The following is a 21,723-nucleotide window of genomic DNA, read 5'->3' as shown; positions in this document are numbered from 1 at the left end:
GAGTGCAACTGATTTTTTGTGTGTTTAATGTATAATTAAATATTAGAAAATACAGAAGTCTTTTTTATTACAACAGCTAAGAAATGATACATTACTTTCATGAAAGGAGGGCATGGCTGATCTAATGAAACTGCTACTACAATGTTGAAGTATTTTACACATTTGCTAATACTGAGTTTGCTGTAAACCAGTAAGTCAGAGATAAATGTGTGAAATATATTGTAATTAATTAGCAAGGAATAATTTTACATAAATTTTAATTACATTTGCATTATATAAAGCATGTTAATTTTATTTCATGTGGTTCACATCTTTTTGTTCTCTCGATTGCAAACACACTACACTGTCGCACTTTACCAAACTACTTTTTTGTGTTGGGTACTGAACTGAAATTTCCATTGTGGAGTTTTGGGAAAAAAAATTGTTACTCTATTAAGTGACCACATGTACCTACACAAACCCATCTCACAAAATATGCACCCTATTTTTATTTTCCATTTGTTTATTTCATTCAGTATACACTTCATAGGTTGTTATTATTTTTTGAAACTTTGGATTTCAATATCAAACACAGCTAACTGATTTTGTACATCGATCTACTGGCCACCAGTATTAGCCAATAATTATTTTTAATTAATTTAGTCAGCTGAGCAGAACTTTTTTTTACTTCACGGACAAGGTACGATTGTGCTAGACCAATCTTGTGAGGTTACAAAACACTAGCTTCGTACTGTGAAGTCGTTTCAGTAACATATTGTCATTGCCTATTACCAAGCAAGAGCAATGAGTTTCTCCTGTCTATGTGAAGAAGTAACTGAATCTTCTTCATAATGGACACCAGAGTCATAAATTTATTAAATGAAAGCAGCGTTTGTCACTTAGGCTGTATTTATTGAAATTTTCTCTTTGTTTTATCATATTCATGGGCAATGAAGAAGAACTTTAAATAAATACACCAGCAGTGGAAACAAGTAGCATTCCTTTGTTAACTGAAGGTATGTATTAATTCCTCTTGACTGTAGCATATTTAACATAATGACTAAACTTGCAGTGCATTAATGGGAGCTGTTAGAGGGTGTGTTCAATAAGTATCTGGACAAATTTTTCAAGCACTTAGAGTGTGCAGATTACACTTAAACTGGAAGTGCTTTTAGTGCAGGATACTACCAAGCAGACTTGTACCATTAAATATAGTATTAAACCAAATAAATCTTCTCAGGACACTTTTGATATGAACTATGAGACCTGCAAAGATCCTGAAAGAAGAGGAGGACCAAGTGCTGAAGTTGTGATACTTCTAGAGTCAAATGCAACAGTAAATACAAACTAAATAAATCTAACTTGATGAGGAGTCAAGTCTTTTGTTATTTTAAGAAATTTCTTTGTTACTTTTTTCAAACTGAACATTCTGTGGGATAAAACGTTATTTTAAGAAATTTCTTTGTTACTTTTTTCAAACTGAACATTCTGTGGGATAAAACACAATACACAGAAATTTCAAAGAGCAACCCAAATTAGTAAATAACAACAAAAACACACATACAGCAAAGGGGTTCTGCAATGTTTCCATGCATATTAAACATAACTGCCAATAAATATTTTCGTATTTTTCAAAAAATATTAATTAAATAAAATTAGAAATTAATAAAGTTTTCTTAAGGCAAGAGCAGAAGAAAAGTCAGTCTCAGCCATAACTGAAAGATGCAGTTACACAGAATGTAAAAATTAACATTATACCAGGATACTAACCGTAAGTGAGGCTCATGTCAGCTGTGAACTCAGTGGGCAGCTTTGTTCGGTTCACAAGCCCATCAGCAGTGCGTACAGCAACACTAAGTACTTGAAGCCATTGCCAGTCTCTTACTGTCGAAAAAAAATATATAAAATTTTTTAATTTTACATGTTTAGCAATTGGAATACATTATATCACCTTGCAAAGTCCCCCAATTACTACGCACCTAGTTCAAACACAGAAATAAACATAAGAATTCAATATACAGTACAATATTACAATGCTAAACAGGAATTGGAAACAAATTAGAATCTCACTGTAGTTTAATGAATGACTTCACAGGCGCCATTGCCAGAAAACAGTGATGCTAAGTAGCATTATTGTGAATTCCTCTGAGATGTGATGTCTGCAGTACACAGCTCATGACTATATCATGTGGAAATGCAGTCATTTTGGTAACTGAAAAATGCTCTGTACACATTTCAAGCACTGCATCTGTGGCTATAAGTGATGTGAAAGTGTACTAATGACACCACTGTGAAAACTGTGGAACTTGATGCTGCATTGATATCAGAGGCAACCAGGACATGTACAATGTATAGTGATCACTCAGTACATTGCAGTGGAACATCTCAGCGTCCAAATAAATTGAACGTAACCCGATTCACGTATCTGTGTATGGATCCCTCATCTAATATGAATCCTTTCCACACCTACACTAATGAAGGTGCATTGACTGAAAAAACTGAATTTTCTCAGTGTCTAGAAATTAGACTGTTACCTGTATAGCATGAAACATAGAAAATCACTCACTCCATGGCTAATTTGTGAACAAACACAAGTCACTATAACCAGAGTTAGAAAATGTTTTTGCCATGCTTTAGGAACCATTAAAGTGTGTGAAAGACATCTTTTAATTATTTGGTTATAAATCCTCTTTGGAGCAAGCTGGTAAGATGTGACCTTCCAGCAAGATAATTTGCTTTGCCACATAAAATGTGTGTGAAATCTTATGAGACATAACTGCTAAGGTCATCAGTCCCTAAGCTTACACACTACTTAACCTAAATTATCCTAATGACAAACACACACACCCATGCCCGAGGGAGGACTCGAACCTCCGCAGGGACCATCCGCACAGTCCCAGACTGCATCGCCTCAGACCGCTTGGCTAATGCCTCGCACCCTTTGCCACATAGACAGACATCTACAGCACTGAACGAACATAACGACTGCAAAGTTTCAACCTTGCCTCTATTGCTGTATGCACTGCATGAATCCTCATCCATACTGCCTTCAACAGTTGGGAGAAGCAGTGGAAATAATGGCGCCAAATACTCTTGGACACACACTAGCTTCTGATTAATTCTCTTCTAGCTTGTCTGACCACTATGAATGCAGCAATTGGTAGTTGCTCTAGCTACAAGCAGGTGGTCACAATAATGCAAAATGGCAGTGTTGTAAGGTCACAACTTACAGGTAATGAACAAGAATGTGTAGAAACCACATGAAACTAGTCAAAGGCAGCATCAGAGCATAAAAAAGCCAACTTTCACAAAAAAAGCCAAAAACAGTGTCACATGGCAGCATTATCTGTAAACTGCTAGAAGCTAAAAGATTTTATTTGGAAGTAAAGTTAAGAGTCATTCAAATGAAACATAGACCAATGTTTGAGACACTACAGATTGAGAAATTAATACTGCAGGAATCGGGAAGCAGAATAATATGGCTTCAAGAGACCCAACAATCATGCCATTGTGTAGGCAACTGTTTAAACATTGTACAAGTTTTTCTATAACTCTCACGAAGAAAGATGAAGGCTGATGACAGACACTCATCCACAGCATCACACACAGCTTGATCAAAGTTGAAGCAGTGATCTTTCAGGGCCTTCTTTAAGGGACAGACAAATGGTAATCACAAGTCAACAGATCCAAGCTGCAAGGTCAATGATCCAGCATGTCCCATTGGAAAAGAAGCTGAGTATCCTGTGTAGCACTGACATTGCATTACAATGGAGGAAAATCATATCATGTAACAGTGTGTCTGATTGCTTGCTTTCAATGACTCTACAAGTGTAATGTGTATCAGCATTGGACACTGATTGTGATCTTCACTGGTGCCATTCCAACATCAGCAACCCCTGGATATCAAAGAAAAGGCTCAAACAAACTTTCCAGCAACTGCAATGACTGAGACTTCTTTGTCCTGGGCAGTGATGGATGTCTACATTCCAGACTCATCATTTTTGTTGTCTTTTAGAAACGGTGACACCATTTCATTCATCATTACAATGCACTCTACGAACAATCTCCTGTCCTTCTGGAACTGGGTCAGATAATCCAGTCACCTATTTAGGTGTATGCCTCTCTGCTCACTATAAATATGTCAGGGTATTTAATATGCACATAATTCTAAATATCCCCATTTCTGTACACAGCAATGTGTGTAAGAATTACGAGTACATGCCAATGTTCAAAGCAGGTGACAGCGCTTTTACAGTTATATGATGATTCTCTTTCACTGACATTTCAACATGAGAAATTATTTTGGTGCTGATTACAAGTATATGTGCAGGTTGAGGGAGGCACACTGTACTCTACTGGCCATTTCAAAACTGCAAATGTGAAGCATGCTATCCCACAGACAGGTTATATTCAATGAGAAAATTCACTTCTTGTCGCACCTTCATCACACAAAAAAATTAATAAAGCTGTGCTACACTGGTTTAAACATATCCATCACATGCCTCTGCTGTAAACATGGCTGATTTATACAATGCAGCCATCCCTGAAAATTCACAAACTCTGCATGATATTGCCAGCTTGGCTATACTGCCCTCTACGCCAGAAGGACAACTACATGCATGAGGGCTGTGGGGCAAATACATGAAAAGTAGAGCCCATTCCTCCACACCTCCAAACCCTTTGCTCTCACACTTCATCCTACCCCCTTATAACCCTTCCTGATCTCCACCAACTTGGGTTAGAAAGTAAAACAAATAAGAATCTTTTCTTAAAAAAAGTTTTTTGTTTTTAATTTTTAAATAACACACAAGGTAATACAGAAGAATGCTGAAGATTGGATGGGTAGATTGAGGAACTAATGAGGAGGTACTGAACAAATTCAGGAGAAAAGAAATTTATGGCACAACTTAACTGCAAGAAGAGATTGGTTAATAGGACATATCTTGAAGCATGAAGGAATCCTCAGCTTGGTAATAAGAGTGAAGGGTGGAGGGGAAAATGTAAAGGGAGACCAAGGGATGAATACAGTAAGTGGTTCACACTTGTAGGTTGCACTTGTAGGTTGCAGTAGTTATTTTGAGAAGGAGAGGCATGCACAGGTTAGAACAGCATGTAAAGCTGCATCAAACTAGTATTCAAATTGAAGACCACCACCACCACGAACAACAACAACAAAAAGCACACTATAATCTTAATAATATGTTCTTTGATATATCTCCCCAAAGGTCTGACCATCAAATTACCAGTCCCTGGCTGCAACCCCTCTTTCCACAATGACCTCTGTCTGTTCAAATTCAATCAGTCCATAGCCCTCACCAACTTAGTCCAGCAAAACCATACAAATCAGGGCCAAACCTCCTTGCACTACCTCCTCCCAAACATTACCTTGCTCTGCAATTTCAAATTCCTCCATCCCATCTCCGAAACTGAAAACCTTGCTAACCACGAATTAGAGCAGGATGCACAATCCCATCTCCAAAAAACTGTCCGATCTGTTCACCCCATACTCCCACCTTCAAATACCACTACCCACCACCACTATAAGAGCCTTCCCCAAACCTCTCTCATATCCCCTTATAGTCAAAAAACTACGCCTTGCAGACATATTACTTTTAAAACACCTTCAGAAACTTCATCCTGCCACTTGACAGAATGCAAGTCTAAACAGACCTGCAAAAGCCATGAACTTATCCTTCTAAAAGCTCTGTCCCACAGAAATATTGGTCCTTTACAAAGGCCTTACATTCTTCCCCATTCCTATATCACATCAAGCTGAGTTTCTTCCAGACCTTCTCTCTTTCTCCAGGTCCCTACAGCTGAAACAGTTTTTCACCATTAATCCCACAAATCAGACTCAATCCAAAACCAGTACTGAACTGTGACTTATTCCATTTACTCCTCCATATAACTGTGATCCACACCCCACTGCCTCCAAATTAATCCTTATAAACTTTCAAGAATTTCCCAGCCTCAAACTTTGCCTCACCATCACTCCCCAAACCTCTCAAAATAGAAACCAATCCCATATTAGTAGAAAGAATTGCAATCCACCAACTACAAAACTGATCCTGATCTTATAATCCTACCTGCTGACAAAAGCCCCATTACTGTGATTCTGACCTGCTGGGATTACCGACGAAAGGACTCTGCCAGCTGTCAGATAAGTCCATCTACAAGCCCTGCCATAGTGACCCCAGTCCAGAAATCCAGCAGGATTCCAGTCCCTCCTCAAATCCCTAGGTCCATCCCAAAACCTTTCCCCTGAAACTAACTCCCTTCTCATGCCCAACACTCCCCGCAACCCAAGCTCCTGTATAAAAGACATCAGCTATATCCTCCACTGACTCTCTTCAGTTCTTGTTCCTTTGTCACCCAACACCCCGTTCGTCGCTGTTGATGCCATCTCTCTTTACACTAATATCCCCAATGCCCATGGTCTTGAGGTTATTGAACATAGCCTTTGCCAACACATGACTGCCTCCTCACCTCCATCTCGGTCACCACAGCTAACTATATCGACACCCAGAATTACTTTTTCTTTGAAGACAGGCATTGCCTACAAACAAATCCTTGGTACAGCAATGGGGACCAACATCACACTATCCTATTCTAATCTATTCATGGATGATACAGAGGAATTCTTTCTAACTACCCACAATCTCAAACCACTCACCAGTTTCAGATGCACCAATGGCATCTTCATATTTTGGATGGAGGGTGAGGTCACACTACCTACATCCCTCAAGAAGCTTCACACCTTCTTCCCCATTCACTTTACATGATCCTCCTCATCCTCCTTCCTTGATGTTGACCTTCATCTCAAGGACGGCTATATCAGTACCTCTGTCTACATCAAATCTACCAACCACCAACCACTTTGACAGCTGCCACCTATTCCACACCAAGTAGTCTCTCTCATTTTCTGAGGCCTTCACAGACAGAAATTACCCTCCAATCCTTGTCCAAAAACAGATCTACCATGTCCTATCTCACCAGTCACCTACTATCCTCCACATACACACCGTTCCAGTCACTCCTCTTGTGACACAATACCAGACATGACTGGAGACAATGAATCACTTTTTCCACTAGGGTTTTGACTACCTCTTATTGTGCCCTGAAATAAGAAATATCCTCTCCACTATCCTCCCTCTCCTCACACTGGTATTCCACTGACTATCCAACCTACACAATATGCTTGTCTTTCTCACTACATTCCTTTTTCCTACTCCTTGCCTCATGGGTCAAATTCTGGTGATCTAATGAGGTGCAAGATCTGTCCCATACAGACTACTGCTATCATCTACTCCAGTCCTGTCACTGGCATCTCTTATTCCATAAAAGGCAGGGTCACTTGTGAAAGCACCATCTGATCTACCAATTTAGTTGAAACTACTGTGCCATATTGTATGTAGTTGCCTGTCCACCTGAATGACCACAGCCAAGAAACAGCTGGACCACCCATTTGCTGAACACGTTTCTCACTTTAATTATTGCTTAACAGTCTCTGCGATCTGGATTCTTCCTACCAACTTTTTTGAATAGTGCAGGTGCAAGCTCTCTCCGCAACATATCCTCCATTCTCAAAACCCCCTGGCCTCAACCTTTGCTATTCGCTGTCCTCCACTCATCTATCCCCTTCCCTACTCCCACTCCAGCTCTACACAAGCCTTCAATCCCACCAGTGCACCTGCATAGTTCTTTCCCCTTCTTTAATCACCTCCTCTCAAATCTCCCTGCCCATCCCCTCCCCCCAACAGCACAGCCTCCTGACGGTGCCACCAAGCGGACCACTTCCATATCTCTGCAATGTCCCTGTACACCCCCATAGGCAACACTAGCAATGTTTCCCCACCCTTATCCTGCTATCCCTCCCCTTTCCTACCCTAGCTAGATTGAAGTACACCTCAGACAAAGTCAATGTCAGGCCTTAGTGCCTGGAGATCACAGTGACCACACATCTTTGTATGGGTGTAGTGCTTGTGTGTTGTTCTACTTCTGATCAAGCTAAATATTCCAGCATTCTTTCTCATTGTGCCTATCTGTTACTCAGTGTCTCCTGTATGTGATGAGTAGCAATCTATCCTTTCCATATTGTTGTTTTCTCTCTGATATACAAATACCTGAAACATCGGTTTCTGCTCCTTAATGAATATATAAAAAAAAAGCACACCACATAAGATAACTGAGAGTGAAGAGACAATATTAACATACTGGAGTTGCAATTGGGGGGGATGAAAGATCAAATATCTGTTTAGCCATATAGTTAATTGTTTTCATTGTTTTCCTAAATTGCTTGTAAATGTCAGGCTCACTCCTTTGAAGATCTTATCATCTTATCATCAAACAATGTTAAAATCTAGTCTATATTTCCTTTTATACCACCTAAAGAAAAATTTTATTGGAATGTAAGGGAGGATTGGAATGTAAAGCACAATAAGTTTTTTCTCCACTGGAACTGAAGTTGAAATTTCATGTAGTTTATGCTACAAACTAAAAAACAAAAATTGCGAATTGTGTGAATGTTACCACTGTCAGCTTGTGAAGAGCAGCACAGTGTAGTTTGACATGTATGGGCCAAATGGCATAAACCAAGTGAAATTCACAGATAAATGCATTGCTTGTATGGGGATGACGGCATGGACTGTAGCAATTTCTTCAGGTGGTGTGTGTTCTTCCAAGAGGACTGTGTGAACCTTAGTGGTTTACCACACTCTGGGCAGCCAATAACAACCACAGACTGCAAAATGTTGAAGCCATTGAGGCAGCAATTTTGAACAACAGTTGTGTGCAACTGCAGGACTTATCACAGCAGTTCAACATTTCCTACAGCATGGTGTAAGATACTGTTCATGGTACATTAAAATTTAGTACAGTTAGTGCTCACTGGGTGCCTAAGAACCTGACAGAGTGCCACAAGGGCATCGAATGAGACAAGCTTGGATCATGTAACACATTATGCCATAGAAGGGTATGACTTTCTGCATGAATTGTGGGTATACCACTGCATACTGTTTGTCCGAAACCTAGCAGACCTCTAGGGAGTGGAAACATGCTGGCTCCCCAGTAAGGAAAAAATCCAGAGTGATTCAGTCTGTCAGAGAAGTGCTTTTGATAGTGTTCTGGGACACGCATGGTGTGTTACTGGTGAACTTTGCTGAACATGTGACCACAGTGAGCCTACATTAAAACTTTGGTTACATTGTGTCATGCCCTTTGTGACAAATGCGACAACGTTAATGCTGAGGGTGTCAGCCTTCTATATGACAATGCTTGCCCCCATGTTGCTGCTCCTGTTCATGATAAAATTGCCAAATTTGGGTGAGAGATGCTCCAGCATCCACCATACAGCCCGGTCTTACACTGTAAGACTTTCACCTGTTTGGTCCCATGAAGAAATTCCTGGTCTGCCAACACAGATGCAAAAGTGAACTCAACGGTCTGCAGATGGCTATATTCCAACCAAATGGACTTCAGTGAAAAGGCAGATTGAAACCAGTACCAAGATGTGTTGAGAATGTTGGAGACTGTGTAGAAAAGTACGTAAAAGATGTAAAAACATTTGTAATTTTTTTGTTTTGTTACCTATTAAACTTTTTGCTAGTAACATTATTATGCGTTACTTTCTGATCTTCCCTCATACATAGTTTTCGTGAAAATATATTTAATTTGTAAGACTACCTTCTTGCATTCAGAATAAAACAATTAAAATTAATTAAGTACAACATAATAATATCACCATCAATATGTAATGTATTTAGTCACTTACGTAATGTATCATTAACTCAGGGTGTTTCTTGCAGACAGATAAAAGATGCTACTGTTAGAAGTGTGACTACAGATGGCAATGACTACTATCCACTGTCACTTCTTCCATTATTTTCTAAATTTTTTCGGAAGGTAATGTACTCCACACAGTCTGTATTTCAAAAGTGCCACTCTAATGATATGGTTATTTCTACATTTACTTAGCAAACATCAAAATTTTTAAATTATGAAATATCACCAATTGGGTTCTTCTTCACTTATCAAAGGTATATGATTGGGTCAATCATAATATTTAATTAGAGGAGTTAAGTTTTTTATGGATTACATAATTTAACACATGCCTGGTTTAATTCTTATTTCAGAAACATAATGCTACAAGTTGGCATAAGTTGTTTGACTAATACAAAGAGCCACACTATCTGCACAGAGAGTAATTACTAAGGCAGTCCCACAGAGTAGGATTATTGGTCCACTACTGTTCTTGCTTTATATTAATGAGCTACCATTTTATTTGAATCAAGATGCAGAATTAGCCCTGTTTACAGATGATATGGTGACATACTGAAAAGAAATGCCTCCTAATCTTTATGTGAAAACTCTTGAAGCATTTTAAGTAAAACATATGTTATTAACATTCTACATCTTTATCCTTCACATCTACATATTTATTTCTCAACACAGTCACTTTGGCGACCAATTCATTTCTCCCAATGAGAGGCCGATTTGATAGCATCACTGTAGAATGTTTGGTGATGGAGTGACAATCTCAGATCTGCTTGCACTATTCATCACTACCAAAGTGGCACTATTCATCACTACCAAAATGAAGTCCTCAAAGGTGTTCTTTAAGTTCTGGAAACACATGAAAATCAGATGGGACCAAGTCAGCACTGTATGGAGCATGACTGATGACAGTGACCCCAGGGCATCACAGCATTTCTGTGTGGTCTGTCACTATCATGCTGAAGGGAAGAGTGCTCTATGGATGGAGGAACTTTTCAAATTCGAGACTCTATTACAGCACTCTCATAGTTATGTTACACGGCATCATGTTACACACTACAGCTCAGAGCCTTCTAGTGGCAGAGGGTTGCAAACATGGAGACATGAAGAATAGAGATGTAGTATATTAATAACATTTGTTTTATTTAAAAAGCTTTAATTGTCTTCACATAAAACATTTGGAAGTATTCTGTCAAAGATATTCCACCTTCTATTACCCTAGCACACAATAACAACAACAACAACAACAACAATAATAATAATAGGCAAAGTAAAAATTTATAATTCTTAGATGTGCATATTGGTGAAAACTTAAATTGAAGAAACCATATAGCAGACCTGTTAAGATATTTAGCTTCAAAAACATTTGGCATAACAGTAACTGCCAACTTTTACTGTGAATATGATGTACAGAAAATGTAACTAACTAATTAAATAACAAAAAAGAGAAATATCTATAGTGCTATAGTTTTGTAATAGATAAAAAAACCAAAAAGACAATTTGGAAGCTGTACATAATAATGAAATTTGTGTGTTTAGTGCCAAATTCTAGACTTACTTAAATGATTTCCCCCCTGTAGCTAGACACACACACACACACACACACACACACACACACACACACACACACACACACACTTGCGAATTTGTGTTTTTGCTCTCCGGTGATATAATACTTGGATGCAACAAAAGACTCAAGTGATGGAAGCTTAGTTAAATGGGCAGCAGCAGAGACTGGTAAGTCTCTAAGCGTACAGAGGTGGCAAGTTCGGAGATGATGTCATAACACTCACAAACTAGTCTAGAGCAAGCATACAGAACTCCTTCTACGGAAACACGAATGACACCTTCCTATGTAAATCTTTTTACGGACTGCATGGAAGAGGCATTTTTCGAGACTCCGAAGCTTCTTCCCCTGGCTTTGATGATTTATCAACAACATCCTTGTGGTCTGGATTCATTATAAAGATCTCATTCATTTCCTGCAGCCATTTAATTCCCTTCCCAATTCAAATTGATCCACACCTTTTCCAAGTCCACTTTCCTTGACATTGACCTTGTAAAGTTCCTGCTCACATTTCAGGCACATATTTAATTATAATTTCAGATATTGCATTGCACTCTAAAAGTAAAAGTGTTATCTGCAAACGATAGAAAAATAGTTCTTTGTGCAGAAGACAATACACTTTTCTGTTGATACTTATCTTGATGTATGGAGGGTGTCCACGACTGTTGATCAAGCTATTAAATCATTCTCGTTCACTTCAGAAGTCCAAGGGTCGTATCTTTTTTTTGTTTTTGCGGGATACATTTACAAATTTTAAGTTTTGACTCTTTGAAATAAAAGAAGTCCAATATACACATCCTGTCAATTTTCTTAATTTCTTTGTGCCAAACAAACTGTAGTTTCTTACATCCACCACTCACCACAACTATTGAACAATTCCCCAACTGGATCACTGACCCTCATACATGTTCACATTTTTGCAGTATTGCTGCATTAATAACCATTAGTAATATACCATAAACAGAAAAATGTACAAATGAATTTACAAATGATAATGCACATTTTGAATAAATTCTTTTATAAATGCAGAGTTTTCTAATACTAAATTTTGTAAGATGAATGTTTTTAACAATTAATATTGCAACATGTAATTTTCATTAAAACAATTAATACTTTAATCAGCCACAAGAGTGATGATTCTAATGATACAGCTTTAAAATTTGATACAAAAGACACCATCCCAAATAATAGAGAAGACCAATAAATTGAACAGTGTTTAAAATATGAACAAATGATTTCATCATTTAAATAAAATTGTACTGAGTAACTATAATCTGAAGTTTGATTGTTACTCTGTGTGACATTATAAAATGACTGGTGTAAGTTGAAAATTAGATCATCATCATATATATACGTTTACATAGTGAAATTTTCATGTTTTGTGATGTATACTAAAGAGATATATGATGTACTATTATTGGTGTGTTACGTTACAACCTCCTCCTCACTGAAGCCCACATCTAAACCTCAGTCTACATAATACCAACAAATAAGCATGATACCTATGCTTTGACAGCTGCCACCCTTCCACATCAAATGTTCCCTTCCCTACAGTCTAGGCACCTCATGCAAACCTATAATCTCCACTACCTCATCCCTCAATAACTACACCAATAACTTTGGACACAGTTCCTCTCTTACAACTACCTCGAAGATCTTATTCACAAACAAATTCCCCCTCCCCCTCTCTCTTCATCCTCTTGAATGCCACAAAACATTATTCTACAAAGGCACACACACACACACACTCACTCACTCACTCACTCACTCATTTACTTGCTACTACTTACTTGAGCCCACCACTGCTAAATGCTACAATATCACAGACAGGCAACTTGCAAAACTTAGCATGTTATTTATCGACAAACTTGTGTCACTGCGTAGTGTTTTATTTAGGCACAACCACCATTAAACTGATAGTGCACATGAGTAGGCAGAGAAAAACTACATGCCTACAAAGCATTGAGTATCAAGTTGCTGAAGATGCTCAAGAGCATAACTGATGGACATGAGTGCTTACTACACTGCATGACCTGTTTGTATCATCCCATCTACTACCAGTTTCTCTGAGCTCTAGAAATGGAACTTGCACCCCAACACTCTGTTATACTTAATCCATATTTTTTATTTAGTTGTCTCATTTATTTTCTTTCTTGTTTTTACTTTTGCACCTTCCATTCTCCTCCCTCACCTTTTTCTTCTGCTGTCCTTGTTCTTAGCTGCACAATTAATTTCTCTTTCCAATAATCTGTGCTTAGTTCTCACTCTGTCCTTACAATCTTAGGGCAGGAGTTGCACCTCCAAGATCCTACTATCTTTGGCAAGTCCCCTTGATCTTTGCCTACCCTCATTCTCACTACAGTTGGTACCCTCTCATCCTGGGGTCTGGTTGATCTGCTCTTCCTTCCTCAAGCTATACCTCTCTCTTCCCAGGGGAAGGAGCAAATAGTTCTTAAAAGATGGGAAGACATCATCACTTTTACATTTTTATGTGGCTGTTGGCAGTACTAAATATTTTGCCTTCAGGTGAGTACTGACCATTAATTCTTTCTTATAATTGATTAGTTTGTGTATCATGTCTATAATTTATTGTAGTTCCTTAGTGATATAAAATAATTGCTATATCCTCTGAAACCACATAAGCCTGCTTTTCCTTTGTTATTTTCCATCCTAAGTTTCAAAACAAAGATTTCTGTTAAGTACAACAACAATAACCTGTTCTAAATAATATAGCTAGACGACAGTTAAGTATAAAATCCCTTGATATTTTAGATACTCACCAACAGTATTACTGTAGCATCCATCATTTGGTGCTATCGGTTTGTAACACAGAACACGATCTAGTCCAAGCATTAGGGCCAAGGCTGCTAAGCACTTGAGATGATCACTATGTAGCAACTGTTCACCACCCAGTACAGCTGGCTTTTCAGTACTGAACTGTGTTCTCAGAGCCTGTGGCAAAGCAGAAATAAGTGCACTCAGGCAAGGTGTCATTGAACCTTGGAGTGCTCCTGCACCTTGGCGCAACAATGAACTGCGAGCAGCTGCTAATGCCCTGTCTTGCATAAAACGTGATGTCGTATATGCCGCAATGTGTACATCCTGCAAAGGAAAGGAATTCATTATTTTGTTAATCAATAAAACGTGATGTTTTAATGGTTCATAATGATGTAAAGCTCAAAACAGCAAAACCAACATGCAACACACTTTGTAAAGATGGAAACTCAGAAATCTCTTCTAAGGCATGAAAAACTAATGCACATTTTTTTATGTTGGAAGTAGTATGATATAGTGAGCAACATATCTGAACAAAGAAACTGAGTTGAGTGGCAAATGCAGCACAGTGGTTAAATGCATTTTACATTAACTATGCCTTCATTTTCTCTTCTAAAGATATTTCTTCGATTATCTTGATTACCATATGATCATACAGTTTGCACCTGTAACTAGAGTATTACACGCCTGTTAAGAAAATCAAGTTGGCTGCTGAAAATACTTATGATAATATTTGGCCATGCATCAGCAGATGTATTATGACATTTTGTTAATCCAGAGTACCGTTTATACAGTTAATTGCACAAAGTTACATATCAACAATGAAGAAACAATATTGCATAAATGAAAAATTGTCAACTTTGCATTTCCAGTCAGTTGATATCCTTGACTCTGAGGGCATCTGCTCTTACCACAAGGATGCCAAATTTTTAATAATTTACAAAGAAAATGAGCCAAAATTATACCACAAATATGACACAGGGGAAAGATAGATGAAAATACTGTGTAACTGAAAAAGAATTAAATACCATGTAATTAGAATGTTTTGCATGTGTTAAACAGTACAGTGTAAATGCACATTGCTTACTACGTATCTCCCACGGTTTGGGAAGTGGTTCCTTGTTTGTAGCTTCAGTTCATGAAAATGGAGCCTTTTACAAGACCATCTTTTTACTGAGGAAGAAATTGTTTTAAGGCTAAGATTAGGGCGTGAAAGCACAGATTCCTTTCTGAGAGTGGTTGACAGTAGCAAGAAAATTGTTTTATTATTTACCTTGAATTAATGTCAGTTCACTAACACTATAAAACTTAGTAGTATCACACTTGCTTAAGTGTGATGTAAACCGGAATACCACACTTGACTCAGTCTGTGCTTTAGTCATTTCTGCTTTGGAAATAGACAAGAATAGTAGGAACAGTGAAGTTACAATCACGGACGAAGAATTAATTTCGTATATGGGTTTCTCAGTCACATTTTCTGGACTATCTGACACAGGTAATTTTTCTCATGATTATTATTATTATTATTATTATTGTTGTTGTTGTTGTTGTTGTGGTCTTCAGTCCTGAGACTGGTTTGATGCAGCTCTCCATGCTACTCTATCCTGTGCAAGCTTTTTCATCTCCCAGTACCTACTGCAACCTACATCCTTCTGAATCTGCTTAGTGTATTCATCTCTTGGTCTCCCTCTACGATTTTTACCCTCAACGCTGCCCTCCAATACTAAATTGGTGATCCCTTGATGCCTCAGAACATGTCCTACCAACCGATCCCTTCTTCTGGTCAAGTTGTGCCACAAACTTCTCTTCTCCCCAATCCTATTCAATACTTCCTCATTAGTTATGTGATCTACCCATCTAATCTTCTGCATTCTTCTGTAGCACCACATTTCGAAAGCTTCTATTCTCTTCTTGTCCAAATTATTTATCGTCCATGTTTCACTTCCATACATGGCTACACTCCATACGAATACTTTCAGAAATGACTTCCTGACACTTAAATCAATACTGGATGTTAACAAATTTCTCTTCTTCAGAAACGCTTTCCTTGCCATTGCCAGCCTACATTTTATATCCTCTCTACTTCGACCATCATCAGTTATTTTGCTCCCCAAATAGCAAAACTCCTTTACTACTTTAAGTGCCTCATTTCCTAATCTAATTCCCTCAGCATTACCCAACTTAATTAGACTACATTCCATTATCCTTGTTTTGCTTTTGTTGATGTTCATCTTATATCCTCCTTTCAAGACACTGTCCATTCCATTCAACTGCTCTTCCAAGTCCTTTGCTGTCTCTGACAGAATTACAATGTCATCGGCGAACCTCAAAGTTTTTATTTCTTCTCCATGAATTTTAATACCTACTCCGAATTTTTCTTTTGTTTCCTTTACTGCTTGCTCAATATACAGATTGAACAACATCGGGGAGAGGCTACAACCCTGTCTTACTCCCTTCCCAACCACTGCTTCCCTTTCATGTCCCTCGACTCTTATAACTGCTATCTGGTTTCTGTACAAATTGTAAATAGCCTTTCGCTCCCTGTATTTTACCCCTGCCACCTTTAGAATTTGAAAGAGAGTATTCCAGTCAACATTGTCAAAAGCTTTCTCTAAGTCTACAAATGCTAGAAACGTAGGTTTGCCTTTTCTTAATCTTTCTTCTAAGATAAGTCGTAAGGTCAGTATTGCCTCACGTGTTCCAGTGTTTCTACGGAATCCAAACTGATCTTCCCCGAGGTTGGCTTCTACTAGTTTTTCCATTCGTCTGTAAAGAATTCGTGTTAGTGTTTTGCAGCTGTGACTTATTAAGCTGATAGTTCGGTAATTTTCACATCTGTCAACACCTGCTTTCTTTGGGATTTGAATTATTATATTCTTCTTGAAGTCTGAGGGTATTTCGCCTGTTTCACACATCTTGCTCACCAGATGGTAGAGTTTTGTCAGGACTGGCTCTCCCACGGCCGTCAGTAGTTCCAATGGAATATTGTCTACTCCGGGGGCCTTGTTTCGACTCAGGTCTTTCAGTGCTCTGTCAAACTCTTCACGCAGTATCGTATCTCCCATTTCATCTTCATCTACATCCTCTTCCATTTCCATAATATTGTCCTCAAGTACATCGCCCTTGTATAGACCCTATATATACTCCTTCCACCTTTCTGCTTTCCCTTCTTTGCTTAGAACTGGGTTTCCATCTGAGCTCCTGATATTCATACAAGTCGTTCTCTTATCTCCAAAGGTCTCTTTAATTTTCCTGTAGGCGGTATCTATCTTACCCCTAGTGAGATAGGCCTCAACATCCTTACATTTGTCCTCTAGCCATCGCTGCTTAGCCATTTTGCACTTCCTGTCGATCTCATTTTTGAGACGTTTGTATTCCTTTTTGCCTGTTTCACTTACTGCATTTTTATATTTTCTCCTTTCATCAATTAAATTCAATATTTCTTCTGTTACCCAAGGATTTCTACTAGCTCTCGTCTTTTTACCTACTTGATCCTCTGCTGCCTTCACTACTTCATCCCTCAAAGCTACCCATTCTTCTTCTACTGTATTTATTTCCCCCATTCCAGTCAATTGTTCCCTTATGCTCTCCCTGAATCTGTGTACAACCTCTGGTTCTTTTAGTTTATCCAGGTCCCATCTCCTTAAATTCCCACCTTTTTGCAGTTTCTTCAGTTTTAATCTACAGGTCATAACCAATAGATTGTGGTCAGAGTCCACATCTGCCCCTGGAAATGTCTTACAATTTAAAACCTGGTTCCTAAATCTCTGTCTTACCATTATATAATCTATCTGATACCTTTTAGTATCTCCAGGGTTCTTCCATGTATACAACCTTCTTTCATGATTCTTAAACCAAGTGTTAGTTATGATTATGTTGTGCTCTGTGCAAAATTCTACCAGGCGGCTTCCTCTTTCATTTCTGTCCCCCAATCCATATTCACCTACTATGTTTCCTTCTCTTCCTTTTCCTACACTCGAATTCCAGTCACCCATGACTATTAAATTTTCGTCTCCCTTCACAATCTGAATAATTTCTTTTATTTCATCATACATTTCTTCAATTTCTTCTTCATCTGCAGAGCTAGTTGGCATATAAACTTGTACTACTGTAGTAGGTGTGGGCTTCGTATCTATCTTGGCCACAATAATGCGTTCACTATGCTGTTTGTAGTAGCTCACCCGCACTCCTATTTTCTTATTCATTATTAAACCTACTCCTGCATTACCCCTATTTGATTTTGTGTTTATAACCCTGTAGTCACCTGACCAGAAGTCTTGTTCCTCCTGCCACCGAACTTCACTAATTCCCACTATATCTAACTTCAACCTATCCATTTCTCTTTTTAAATTTTCTAACCTACCTGCCCGATTAAGGGATCTGACATTCCACGCTCCGATCCGTAGAACGCCAGTTTTCTTTCTCCTGATAACGACATCCTCTTGAGTAGTCCCCGCCCGGAGATCCGAATGGGGGACTATTTTACCTCCGGAATATTTTACCCAAGAGGACGCCATCATCATGTAATCATACAGTAAAGCTGCATGCCCTCGGGAAAAATTACGGCTGTAGTTTCCCCTTGCTTTCAGCCGTTCGCAGTACCAGCACAGCAAGGCCGTTTTGGTTATTGTTACAAGGCCAGATCAGTCAATCATCCAGACTGTTGCCCTTGCAACTACTGAAAAGGCTGCTGCCCCTCTTCAGGAACCACACGTTTGTCTGGCCTCTCAACAGATACCCCTCCGTTGTGGTTGCACCTACGGTACGGCTATCTGTATCGCTGAGGCACGCAAGCCTCCCCACCAACGGCAAGGTCCATGGTTCATGGGGGGGATTATTATAATAATAATAAGATGATGATAATAATAATAATAATATTATTAAGATGATGATAATAATAATATTATTATTATTATCATCATCTTATTATTATTATTATCTTATTATTAATATTATTATTAAAATTACTGATACAGTAATTATTGTAAATACATGAATTTGAGCTTCAACTTTGATCTTCTGAAGTTGATTTACAAATATCTTTTACCCAGAAACCTCACCAATTGTATCCACAATTGCTCAAAATGATACATCTTCACACCGCCAATTCACGTAGCTTACTGGAAGATGCCAAAAGCAAGCTTGATGAAAGTGGAGGCCAAGAATTTTATGGTGACTGAAGCAGTGACAGGAAAAGGAAGACTACAGCCTGCCCCAAAGATTGAAAGAAAAACCACAACAAACTTTTGAGAAGGTTGGAACAGAGAATATTGCTTCTAAAATAGTCAAAGGGGCAAAATTACTCATAATACCCCCGGAGAGGAACAAAAATTAGGTATGAAATGTATTTTGAAGATATGTGAAAAACCCATTCAAAGAAAATGTCATAAATTTGCTGCTGGCAATAGGCACACAATATTTAACACAATCTGGGGAAAGATGTCATGGGATCATCATGGGATTTCCGAGGCATCAAGGTATTGCCAATTTAGGGAAGAGTGGAGGGTAAAAATTATAGAGGGAGACCAAGAGATGAATACATTAAGCAAATTCAGAAGGATGTAGGTTGCAGTAGTTCTTCAGAGATGAAGAGGCTTGCATACGATAGAGTAGCATGGAGTGATGCATCAAACCAGTCTCTGGACTGAAGACCACAACAACAACAACAACAACAACAACAACAAAGACAATCATCATTAAGGTGATTTTTGAAGAGAGGTAACCTTACCTTATCTGCCCACAAGACAAACCAGTGAAATTTTGCTGTAGTTGCAAGCTCAGAAACTTGAGTGAAGACATTTGGAAGCAGCACTCAAAATGAAAAGGCTACAAAAAGTTCTAGGTAAGAAAGACACCCAGCAGAAGCTCTGTTCAGTGTACTACATGAACTTCCAGGCAGTGAAAGTAGCTCTATTTTCATATGCAAGTGCAGTTTGTCATAAAATGAGATTGACTGTACATATCTTTACTATTTATAATTTACAAATTTGTAATGCACTGTGTTACTGGTTCTATGAAATGCAAGGGGAATTGGTTGCATCAAGTTTTACCCCACGTATCGTTGACACCCTGTCCAAAACAATTAAGGAAAATCTTGTTCAGTTCATTATAGCCACACATATCAAAACAGAAATGTGATATTATCTCATTAATATTAGCAGTTTATACAGGAGTACTGATTATGCACAAGTTTTTGGAGAAAGGTAATACTCCTCTGGAATGTAACTTAGTTCACAGTTCCACCAAGTGCAAGCTTAAATGACATGGAGTTATGTTTCTAGCCAATAAGCACTGATATATGAAGATGCAAGAAAAAAGCCATGACCTTACAAAGTCCTTTACCTAGCTTACTCATTTTCCACCATATATGCAAAGAAACCCCCCCATGAACCATGGACCTTGCCGTTGGTGGGGAGGCTTGCGTGCCTCAGCGATACAGATAGCTGTACCGTAGGTGCAACCACAATGTAGGGGTATCTGTTGAGAGGCCAGACAAACGTGTGGTTCCTGAAGAGGGGCAGCAGCCTTTTCAGTAGTTGTAAGGGCAACAGTGTGGATGATTGACTGATCTGGCCTTGTAACACTAACCAAAACGGCCTTGCTGTGCTGGTACTGCGAACGGCTGAAAGCAAGGGGAAACTACAGCCGTAATTTTTCCCGAGGGCATGCAGCTTTACTGTATGATTAAATGATGATGGCGTCCTCTTGGGTAAAATATTCCAGAGGTAAAATAGTCCCCCATTCGGATCTTCGGGCGGGGACTACTCAAGAGGATGTCGTTATCAGGAGAAAGAAAACTGGCGTTCTACGGATCGGAGCGTGGAATGTCAGATCCCTTAATCGGGCAGGTAGGTTAGAAAATTTCAAAAGGGAAATGGATAGGTTGAAGTTAGATATAGTGGGAATTAGTGAAGTTCGGTGGCAGGAGGAACAAGACTTCTGGTCAGGTGACTACAAGGTTATAAACACAAAATCAAATAGGGGTAATGCAGGAGTAGGTTTAATAATGAATAGGAAAATAGGAATGCGGGTAAGCTACTACAAACAGCATAGTGAACGCATTATTGTGGCCAAGATAGATACGAAGCCCACACCTATTACAGTAGTACAAGTTTATATGCCAACTAGCTCTGCAGATGACGAAGAAATTGAAGAAATGTATGATGAAATAAAAGAAATTATTCAGATTGTGAAGTGAGACGAAAATTTAATAGTCATGGGTGACTGGAATTCGAGTGTAGGAAAAGGGAGAGAAGGAAACATAGTAGGTGAATATGGACTGGGGCTAAGAAATGAACGAGGAAGCCGCCTGGTAAAATTTTGCACAGAGCACAACATAATCATAACTAACACTTGGTTTAAGAATCATGAAAGAAGGTTGTATACATGGAAGAACCCTGGAGATACTAAAAGGTATCAGATAGATTATATAATGGTAAGACAGAGATTTAGGAACCAGGTTTTAAATTGTAAGACATTTCCAGGGGCAGATGTGGACACTGACCACAATCTATTGGTTGTGACCTGTTGATTAAAACTGAAGAAACTGCAAAAAGGTGGGAATTTAACGTGATGGGACCTGGATAAACTGAAAGAACCAGAGGTTGTACAGAGTTTCAGGGAGAGCATAA

The 21,723-nt window shown here is 38.6% G+C and overlaps 1 protein-coding gene across 1 annotated transcript in view; it reads right to left on the bottom strand.

Annotated features, from left to right (window-relative positions):
* The window catches only part of LOC124804616 (probable E3 ubiquitin-protein ligase HERC1), a 790,356-nt gene that overhangs the window by 144,846 nt on the left and 623,787 nt on the right, over window positions 1-21,723 (bottom strand). Inside the window, exons 57-58 of the mRNA XM_047264817.1 lie at window positions 14,098-14,419; window positions 1,750-1,863 (exon numbers count right to left, since the gene is read on the bottom strand). Of these exons, the coding sequence (XP_047120773.1) occupies window positions 1,750-1,863; window positions 14,098-14,419 (436 nt within the window). The remainder of the gene's footprint in view (window positions 1-1,749; window positions 1,864-14,097; window positions 14,420-21,723) is intronic.

This window comes from Schistocerca piceifrons, chromosome 7, assembly GCF_021461385.2.
Source record: "Schistocerca piceifrons isolate TAMUIC-IGC-003096 chromosome 7, iqSchPice1.1, whole genome shotgun sequence".
Lineage (NCBI taxonomy): Eukaryota > Metazoa > Arthropoda > Insecta > Orthoptera > Acrididae > Schistocerca > Schistocerca piceifrons.
Note: the sequence above shows the minus strand (reverse complement) of the source record. Positions and strands in the feature narration are given on the sequence as shown.